Source organism: Oncorhynchus nerka, linkage group LG20, assembly GCF_034236695.1.
Source record: "Oncorhynchus nerka isolate Pitt River linkage group LG20, Oner_Uvic_2.0, whole genome shotgun sequence".
Classification (NCBI taxonomy): domain Eukaryota; kingdom Metazoa; phylum Chordata; class Actinopteri; order Salmoniformes; family Salmonidae; genus Oncorhynchus; species Oncorhynchus nerka.
In genome coordinates, this window is record NC_088415.1 from 36395997 (window position 1) to 36406615 (window position 10619).

At 42.2% G+C, this 10619-nt stretch overlaps 1 protein-coding gene across 1 annotated transcript; it reads left to right on the forward strand.

The window, feature by feature from the left end:
- Positions 1–673: 673 nt before the first annotated feature.
- Positions 674–2573, forward strand: tcf15 (transcription factor 15). The gene is made up of 2 exons (XM_029621138.2): positions 674–1360; positions 2219–2573. Exons 1-2 carry the CDS (start codon positions 872–874, stop codon positions 2282–2284), a joined length of 555 nt encoding a protein of 184 aa, XP_029476998.1. The 5' UTR covers positions 674–871; the 3' UTR covers positions 2285–2573.
- The last annotated feature ends 8046 nt before the right edge of the window (positions 2574–10619 follow it).

Consider the following 10619-nt stretch of genomic DNA (forward strand, 5'->3'; position numbering starts at 1 on the left):
AGAAGTGCTTGGCGGTCAAAGGTGATAATCATATGAACTTTCTGTACAAAAAAAAAGTGAAGATAAACAAGATAAAAGTCACTATATGGCAAGGTTGGAACTCATAAGATGAGTCTCATCTTCACCTTCTCAGTCAGTGCCATCTTTATTGTCCTTATTTGAAACAATTAATTAGGCCTATAAGGGTTCATTAGTGATCTATCAGATACATATACTTTTTTTTATACTGTCAACAACATATAAACCGTTTACAGCCACCTTTAAATTGTACCTTAATGTAAAGTTTTAGAAATTTTATTTTTAAACTGTGATATGCATAATAATAATACATTTACCATGCATGACTATAACAGCCTTATTGTATTAAAATATTAATTGCCAGGCTACTTATTATTGACAATAATAAATGGTATTACTATCATTACAGGCCTATTAATTATATTATTATTAAACACTTTAAAATCCAATTAAATCCAATTAAATAGACAATACAGGCAATTGAAAAATAGATGATGAAAAATAGATCGTATTTACTGTAGTAGTCTGCAATAGGCTGGTTATAGGGCCTACATCTCGATTGGAGGCTGAACATTCCATGCACTGAACAACTCCTCCCATCCAACTATAAGAGCTATGTGGGCCGGTACACTGACTATGAGATGCTCAAGACTTTGAAAAAACACGTGGCTGAGGAAAACTAGACATTTCTAACTCGTTTTAGAACTACCAATAGGCCTATTTTAGACATAGGCCAAGTCTACATTAGGTCACCAAGATGCATGCATAGAAGATTCATTCGTTTAGGGATTTGTTTGCTCCTCTTAATTTTTCTTGGGCCATCGTTTTAGAGACCCAGACCCAAAACATTTCGATGATGACCTTTGCCATGCTGCGGCCAATTGCGACTCATCTGATCAGCTACCCGGACCTGAGTATGATGTCCGAGGACGAGGAGAACCGCAGCGAGAGCGACGGCAGCTCGGATCAGAGCTATGGATGCTGCGTAGCCGCGGACAAACGGCGGAGGATTTCTCTAAAGTCGGGAGGCAGCAGTGTTGTCATTGTGAAACAGCGGAACGCAGCCAATGCCAGGGAGCGCGACCGAACCCAAAGTGTCAACACTGCATTTACTGCACTTCGGACTCTAATACCCACTGAGCCAGTGGACAGAAAGCTCTCCAAGATTGAGACGCTTCGCCTAGCATCAAGCTACATCTCCCACCTCGCCAACACCCTGCTGCTCCGTGACGGGAATGGAGATGGACAACCTTGTCTTGGCGCGGTTTACGCGCAAGGAGAGAGCAGAGGAAAGCAGCCTCGCACCATCTGCACCTTCTGTTTGAGCAACCAAAGAAAAGGGGTAATTCAATGCGTTTTATTAAATATTATTGTACACAATTCAAGTGGAAAAGGTTTAGATCAGTGAAGAAAACAATAGCTTGAAAACATGGCTGAACGTCAGGCAAATAGCAATCCAATTATAGACAGGCCCTGCCTATCACGTTGTTGGGAAGTAATAGGGAATTATTTGTTTTTGGAAGACTTACATTTGACACTGATTGACATTTCCAAATTATTATTTGTTCTATTCTGTATCGAAATCTTCGCGCGTAAAACAATATTTCCCCCATCTTCGCACGTAAAACAATATTTCCCTCATCTTTGCACGAGGCGTCATTATGCCCATACTGAGGGGTCAACGCGACCCCTAAATTTGATAAATGTGATTGAACTATTTCTTTAACTTTTCTTTTACAATGTGTTTTAATTAATTCAAGGATATTGAATTTGTTCATCGGTGTTCCCTCAAGATGACGCCTCTTTCTTCCACTGCCATTGTTTCATGTATTAGCATTTTGAAGAACAAAATATTTAAAATATATAGGATAGCCTATTATTTTGTAAAAAGAAAACATACATTGTTTGCACAAGTTTTTTAATTGATTTGAATTTATGCCTAATGCAATATTCAATACACATTTATAACAGAATAGTATTACATTTATGTAATACACTTTAAGTAACCTTAAATCAGTGGCGCTAATACTATATCAGCATCGCCATCATTATTATCATTGTCATCATCGTCATCATTATTACCATATACTGTATACTGTTGTTTATGTTTTGTTGTTGTTGTTGGTTGTGGTGATATGCAGTGCCATTTGGAAATTGTTCACTTATTAATTGTCCCCAAAAATGTGCTTTTTTTTTCCAGATAAAGGATAGCAAAGACTGTCTGAAGATGCGAGGCGTTGATTCTCTGAGGGTGAACCGCAGATAGAAGGCCGTGAAACACAGCAAGAACCAGAACCAGAACTCCTCATCTACAAACTCAGGGAACACTAAAAGCAGGCCATAAAAGAACCATTCTCATCATGCTGGAGAACATTATATAACAAGAGACTATTTATGCTTGAGAGAATGCAGTGAGAGGCACGGAACAAACCAATGTCCAATGTGAATGAAGCCTTTAACGAATGCAGTGCATTTATAGATAGAGACATTATAGATGTGTATATTTGTGTGATATTTGTGTTGTACATGTATTACATTTTGAAATAAAATAATTGTTTTATCTGAATGAAATTTCTCCTAGTAGTTTTCTTTCCTTTGAACACATGTGTATATTCCTCCTCTGTTGTTGCAGTTAAGATTCATTTAAAGACACATATGACAGACCTATTCACTTGATTCCTTGTCTAGTTCATGCCAGGGCACAGAAAAACAGGAAAACGTTGAGACTGAGATTTGAGGACTTTTCCATATTTATTCTTTATGTTGCTAAGGATTTCCTCATGGCAACCCCTGTGCCAGAGCAGATGGCAGGCGGTCAGTTAGGGTACAAGGTTATAAAAACATGAGAAATGTTACAGTGACTAAAACAGCATTTACAATTAAAGCATTTAGAGTCGGGTATTGATTGTAGCATTTATGTGTGTGTACTGTATGGTCCAAGAACATGACATTTACTGCATTCAAAACAAAACCCTGGGAAAATGAGTCCAACAGTTTAAGAGTACAAAATAAGGTTAACATCCTCAAGAGAATTAAGCTGGGCGCCATCGTCTGCTGGGTGGCATGTCCAAGAGGCTTGTCAATGAATGCCTCTAATGGCAGGTTTATTTGGTCTTAACAATTACACAGGAAAGATAAGGAGAAAGGAACCCTCTACATTAAGCACTTATCTAGATATCCTTGATTAGACTCAAATCTATTTCAGTTTCAGTGAAACAATCACGAGCTCAATTTAAAGTTTCTCTCTCTCTCTCTCTCTCTCTCTATCTCTCTCTCTCTCTCTCTCTCTCTCTCTCTCTCTCTCTCTCTCTATTCAATTTCAATTTAAGGTGCTTTATTGGCATGGGAAACATATGGTTACATTGCCGAAGCAAGTGAAATAGATAATAAACAAAAGTAAAATAAACAATAACAAATTAACAGTAAACATTACACTCACAAAAGTTCCAAAAGAATAAAGACATTTCACACGTCATATTAGGTCTATATACAGTGTTGTAATGATGTGCAAATAGTTAAAGTACTAAAGGGAAATAAATACAAATAAATATAGGTTGTATTTACAATGGTGTTTGTTCTTCACTGGTTGCCCTTTTCTTGTGGCAACAGGTCACAAATCTTGCTGCTGCAATTGCACACTGTGTTTTCTTTTACCCATTATATATGGAAGTTTATAAAAATATGATTGTTTTCAAATTCCTTGTGAGTCTGTGTAATTTGAGGGAAATATGTGTCTCTAATATGGTCGTACATTTGGAAGGAGGTTAAGAAGTGCAGATCAGTTTCCACCTCATTTTGTGGGCAGTGTGCACATAGCCTGTCTTCTCTTGAGAGCCAGGTCTGCCTTCGGCTGCCTTTCTCAATAGCAAGGCTATGCTCACTGAGTCTGTACATAGTCAAATATTTCCTTCATTTTGGGTCAGTCACAGTGATCTGGTATTCTGCTACTGTGTACCCTCTGTTTAGGGCCAAATACTATTCTAGTTTGCTCCGTTTTTTTGTAAATTCTATACAATTTGTCAAGTAATTATCTTTTTGTTTTCTCATGATTTAGTTGGGTCTAATTTTTTTGCTGTCCTGGGGCTCTGTGGGTTCTGTTTGTGAACAGAGCCCCAGGACCAGCTTGCTTAGGGGGCTCTTCTCCAGGTTCATTTCTCTGTAGCTAATGGCTTTGTTATGGAAGGTTTGGGAATCACTTCCTTTTAGGTGGTTGTAGAATTGAATAGCTCTTTTCTGGATTTTGATAATTAGCGGTTATCGGCCTAATTCTGCTCTGCATGCATAAAATGCATAACTGATTCAAGAAATCAGTAATTGGTATGTCTAATGTTATGTTCCTTTTGATGGATGGCATAGCAGGCCCTTCTTTCCTTGTCTCTCAGATCGTTCACAGATTCGTGGAAGTTACCTGTGGCGCTGATGTTTAGGTTGAGGTATGTATACAGTGCCTTGCAAAAAATATTCAGCCCCCTTGGCATTTTTCCTATTTTGTTTTGCATTAGAACCTGTAATTTAAATTTATTTTTATCATGTAATGGACATACACAAAATAGTCAAAGTTGGTAAAGTGAAAATAAAAAAATGGTTTCAAAAATGTATAAAAAATAAAAAATGGAAAAGTGGTGCGTGCCTATGTATTCACCCCCTTTGCTATGAAGCCCCTAAATAAGATCTGGTGCAACCAACTACTGTCAGAAGTCACATAATTAGTTGAAAAAAGTCCACCTGTGTGCAATCAAATCAAAATCAAAGTTTCACCTTACAGTGAAATGCTTACTTATTTGGTAAGCCAATAGTGCAAAAAAGGTATTAGGTGAACAAAAGGTAAGTAAAGAAATAAAACAGTAAAGAAAGACAGGCTATATACAGTAGCAAGGCTATAAAAGTAGCAAGGCTATAAAAGTAGCGACGCTACATACAGACACCGGTTAGTCTGGTTGATTGAGGTAGTATGTACATGTAGATATGGTTAAAGTGACTATGCATATATGATGAACAGAGAGTAGCAGTAGCGTAAAAGAGTGTACCGGCATTCAGAGGAAGAAGGTGAGGACCAAGATGCAGCGTGGTACGTGTTCATATTTATTAAATAGAACTGAACACTAAACACAAAGTAACAAAAGGAATAACCGAAACAGTTCGGAAAGGTGATACAAACACTAAACAGAAAACAACTACCCACAAAACCCATGTGGGCAAGAGTTACCTAAGTATGGTTCTCAATCAGAGACAACGACAGACAGCTGTCCCTGATTGAGAACCATACCCGGCCAAAAACAAAGAAATACAAAAACATAGAAAAAGGAACATAGAATGCCCACCCTAGTCACACCCTGGCCAAACCAAAATAGAGAATAAAAAGCCTCTATGGCCAGGGCGTGACAAAGATGGGTTGGCGGGTGGTGGGTGGCAGGACACAATGCAGATAGCCAGGTTAGCCAATGTGCGGGAGCACTGGTTGGCCGGCCCAATTGAGGTAGTATGTACATGAATGTATAGTTAAAGTGACTATGCATATATGATGAACATAGAGTAGCATCAGTGTAAAAGAGGGGTTGGGGGGGCACACAATGCAAATAGTCCGGGTAGCCATTTGATTACCTGTTCAGGAGTCTTGGGAGTAAAAACTGTTGAGAAGCATTTTTGTCCAAGACTTGGCACTCAGGTACCGCTTGCCATGCGGTAGTAGAGAGAACAGTCTATGACAGGGATGGCTGGGGTCTTTGACAATTTTTAGGGCCTTCCTCTGACAGCGCCTGGTGTAGAGGTCCTGGATAGCAGGCAGCTTAGCCCCAGTGATGTACTGGGCCGCTGCACTACCCTCTGTAGTGCCTTGCGGTCAGAGGCCGAGCAATTGCCGTACCAGGCAGTGATGCAATCGATGTTGCAGCTGTAGAACCTTTTGAGGATCTCAGTACCCATGCCAAATCTTTTTAGTTTTGTGAGGGGAATAGACTTTGTCGTGCCTTCTTCACGACTTTCTTGGTGTGTTTGGATCATTCTAGTTTGTTGTTGATGTGGACACCAAGGGACTTGAAGCTCTCAACCTGCTCCACTAGAGCCCTGTCGATGAGAATGGGGGTGTGCTCGGTCCTCCTTTTCCTGTAGTCCACAATCATCTCCTTAGTCTTGGTTACGTTGAGGGATAGGTTGTTATTCTGGCACCACCCAGCCAGGTCTCTGACCTTCTCCCTATAGGTTGTCTCGTCATTGTCAGTGATCAGGTCTACCACTGTTGTGTCATCGGCAAACTTAATGATGGTGTTGGAGTCGTGCCTGGCCTTGCAGTCGTGGGTGAACAGGGAGTACAGGAGGGGACTGAGCATGCACCCCTGAGGAGCTCCAGTGTTGAGGATCAGCGTGGCAGATGTGTTGCTACCTACCCTCACCACCTGGGGGCGGCCCGTCCGGAAGTCCAGGATCCAGTTGCAGAGGGAGGTGTTTAGTCCCAGGATCCTTAGCTTAGCGATGAGCTTTGAGGGTACTTTGGTGTTGAAAGCTGAGCTGTAGTCAATGAATAGCATTCTCACATTAGTGTTCCTTTTGTCCAGGTGGGAAAGGGCAGTGTGGAGTGCAATAGAGATTGCATCATCTGTGGATCACCCCAGGTGGTGAGGGTAGGCAACAACATCTCCTCCCAACTGATCCTCAACACGGGGACCCACAAGGGTGCGTTCTGAGCCCTCTCCTGTACTCCCTGTTCACCCACGACTGCGTGGCCACGCACGCTCCAACTCAATCATCAAGTTTGCGGACGACACAACAGTGGCAGGCTTGATTACCAACAACGACGAGACGGCCTACAGGGAGGAGGTGAGGGCCCTCGGAGTGTGGTGTCAGGAAAATAACCTCACACTCAACGTCAACAAAACTAAGGAGATGATTGTGGACTTCAGGAAACAGCAGAGGGAACACCCCCCTATCCACATCGATGGAACAGTAGTGGAGAGGGTAGCAAGTTTTAAGTTCCTCGGCATACACATCACAGACAAACTGAATTGGTCCACTCACACTGACAGCGTCGTGAAGAAGGCGCAGCAGCGCCTCTTCAACCTCAGGAGGCTGAAGAAATTCGGCTTGTCACCAAAAGCACTCACAAACTTCTACAGATGCACAATCGAGAGCATCCTGGCGGGCTGTATCACCGCCTGGTACGGCAACTGCTCCGCCCTCAACCGTAAGGCTCTCCAGAGGGTAGTGAGGTCTGCACAACGCATCACCGGGGCAAACTACCTGCCCTCCAGGACACCTACACCACCCGATGTTACAGGAAGGCCATAAAGATCATCAAGGACATCAACCACCCGAACCACTGCCTGTTCACCCCGCTATCATCCAGAAGGCGAGGTCAGTACAGGTGCATCAAAGCTGGGACCGAGAGACTGAAAAACAGCTTCTATCTCAAGGCCATCAGACTGTTAAACAGCCACCACTAACATTGAGTGGCTGCTGCCAACACACTGTCATTGACACTGACCCAACTCCAGCCACTTTAATAATGGGAATTGATGGGAAATGATGTAAATATATCACTAGCCACTTTAAACAATGCTACCTTATATAATGTTACTTACCCTACATTATTAATCTCATATGCATACGTATATACTGTACTCTACATCATCGACTGCATCCTTATGTAATACATGTATCACTAGCCACTTTAACTATGCCACTTTGTTTACTTTGTCTACATACTCATCTCATATGTATATACTGTACTCGATACCATCTACTGTATGCTGCTCTGTACCATCACTCATTCATATATCCTTATGTACATATTCCTTATCCCCTTACACTGTGTATAAGACAGTAGTTTTGGAATTGTTAGTTAGATTACTTGTTGGTTATCACTGCATTGTCGGAACTAGAAGCACAAGCATTTCGCTACACTCGCATTAACATCTGCTAACCATGTGTATGTGACAAATAAAATTTGATTTGATTTGATTTGATCTGTTTGGGCAGTATGCAAATTGGAGTGGGTTTCTGGGATAATGGTGTTGATGTGAGCCATTACCAACCTTTCAAAGCACTTCATGGCTACGGACGTGAGTGCTACAGGTCTGTAGTCATTTAGGTAGGTTGCCTTTGTGTTCTTGGGCACAGGGACTATGGTGGTCTGCTTGAAACATGTTGGTATTACAAACTCAATCAGGGACATGTTGAAAATGTCAGTGAAGACACCTGCCAGTTGGTCAGCACATGCCCGGAACACACGTCCTGGTAATCCGTCTGGCCCCGCAGCCTTGTGTATGTTGACCTGTTTAAAGGTCTTACTCACGTCGGCTACAGAGAGAGTGATCACACAGTCATCCGGAACAGCTGATGCTCTCATGCATGCCTCAGTGTTGCTTGCCTCGAAGCGAGGGTAGAAGTGATTTAGCTCGTCTGGTAGGCTTGTGTCACTGGGCAGCTCACGGCTGTGCTTCCCTTTGTAGTATGTAATAGTTTGAAAGCCCTGCCACACAAGACGAGTGTTGGAGCCGGTGTAGTATGATTCAATCTTAGCCCTGTATTGATGTTTTCCCAGAATGGTTAGATTCTATGGATTCTTCAGTTACATTGAGCTGATTTCTGACGTGCTGTTACTTCTTTTTCAGTAGTGTATTTCTGTATTTTTTTTGTGATTCACAATAGTGAAGGCATAGGCTCAGGTTTTCTCAATAGATAGGTTTCTCAATTAATTTCTTAGGTTTTTGCATTCTTCATCAATCTCACGCCCTGACCGTAGAGATCCTTTTTATGTCTCTATTTTGGTTTGGTCAGGGCATGAGTTGGGGTGGGTATTCTATGTTCTAGGTTGTGTAGTTCTATGTTTTGGCCGGGTAGGGTTCTCAATCAGGGACAGCTGTCTATCGTTGTCTCTGATTGAGAACCATACTTAGGGCAGCCCTTTTCCCCACCTGTGGTTGTGGGAAGTTGACTTTGTTTATGGCACATAGCCTTTAGCGGCATGGTTTGCTGTGTAGTGTTTATTGTTTTGTTCGGGCATCTTTTCTAAATAAAAGATTGGTACGCTCACCACGCTGCACCTTGGTCCTCTTCATTCAACGGCCGTGACAATCAAACCATTTGTCATTGTTAATTTTCTTAGGTTGTCTGCTTTAAGTTCTTAGATTTGATTTGGAAGCTGAGAGGTCAAATATACTGTTTAGGTTTTCTACTGCCAAGTTTACACCTTCACTATTACAGTGAAATCTTTTGTCCAGGAAATTGTTTAGAAGGGATTGAATTTGTTGCCTTATTTGTTCTTTGGTCGATTTCCACACTATTTTCTTTCCATCTATAGCATTTCTTAATATTATTCAGTTCCTTTGGCTTTGATGCCTCATGATTCAGCACAGCTCTGTTCAAGTAGAGTGTGTTTTACTGTGATCAGATAGGGGTGTCAGTGGACTGAATGTGAACGGTTTAAGAGATCTGGGTTGAGGTCAGTGATAAAGTAATCTACAGTACTATTGCCAAGAAATGAGCTATAGGTGTACCTACCATGGGAGTCCCCTCAAAAGCTACCATTGACTATGTACATACCCACCCTCTGACAGAGCTGCAGGAGTTGTGATCTGCTTTTGTTGGTTATGTTGTTGTAGTTGTGTCTAGGGGGGGCATATGGGGGAGGGAATGTTGTCACCTCCAGGTAGGCGTTTGTCCCTCTGTGTGCTAAGGGTTCTTGTCCAGTTCTGGCATTTCGGTCGCCACAGACCAGTACATGTCCCTGGGCCTGGAAATAGTTGATCTCCCCCTCTAGGATGGAGAAGCTGTCATCGTTAAACTATGGGGATTCTATTGGGGGGATATAGGTGCCACACATTTTTGCCTGTTGAGATAATTTCCTTCATTTCTAGCCAGATGTAAAATGTTCCTGTTTTGACTAATTTAATAGAGTGGGTTAGGTCTGCTCTTTATCAAATTAGCATACCCCCTGAGTCTCTTCCCTGTTTCACACCTGGCAGTTTGGTGGATGGGACTACCAGCTCTCTGTAACCTAGAGGGCAACCAGTGGGTCCTACTCCTTTATACCATGTTCCTTGTAGGATGACAATGTCTGTATTTCCAATTTATTTGATGGGTTCCTGCTCTTTAGACCAAAGGTAGACCAAAGGTAGATGACCTCAGACCTTGTATATTCCGGGATGAGATAGTAAAAGCTTTGTGTTCCATAGCGTTTAGTGTTTTTGTGTGGTTTGTCCTGGACCATCACAGTAGGTGTGAGCAGAGCATGTTGAGCATCTGATACATACATCTCACGTCGCAGGATGGGACTTGGGTGGGTGCAATAGTGGGGGTTGAGTCTGTTGCTCTGTTCACGGCCTGGACATATGTCCTGCTGTCATGCTGAGGTCCTTGCCGCAGGGGCGGGGGGGGCATGGAGTGGGCAGAAGGGGCATAGGTCTGATATGGGGGGGTCCAATATAGGGTGTGGCCAGGGTTTGCTTGGGGTGGTCTTAACTGGTTGGGGTGTGGCTGGTGATCTCTTACACACTCGTAATTCCCATTCCATTGTTTCCAATAGCTGTGCCAACACGTTTTTGGTTAAGTCTGTAGATGCATAGCTAAGGATCATGGTTTCTTGTGTTATTCATTGACTGGTGTAT

Bases quoted from the DNA above. Each gene is read 5' to 3' on its own strand.
- tcf15 (XM_029621138.2), top strand. From the start codon at position 872: ATGATGACCTTTGCCATGCTGCGGCCAATTGCGACTCATCTGATCAGC. The intron at 1,361-2,218 runs GTAATTCAATGC...TTTTTTTTCCAG, and splicing joins TGAGCAACCAAAGAAAAGGG to ATAAAGGATAGCAAAGACTG.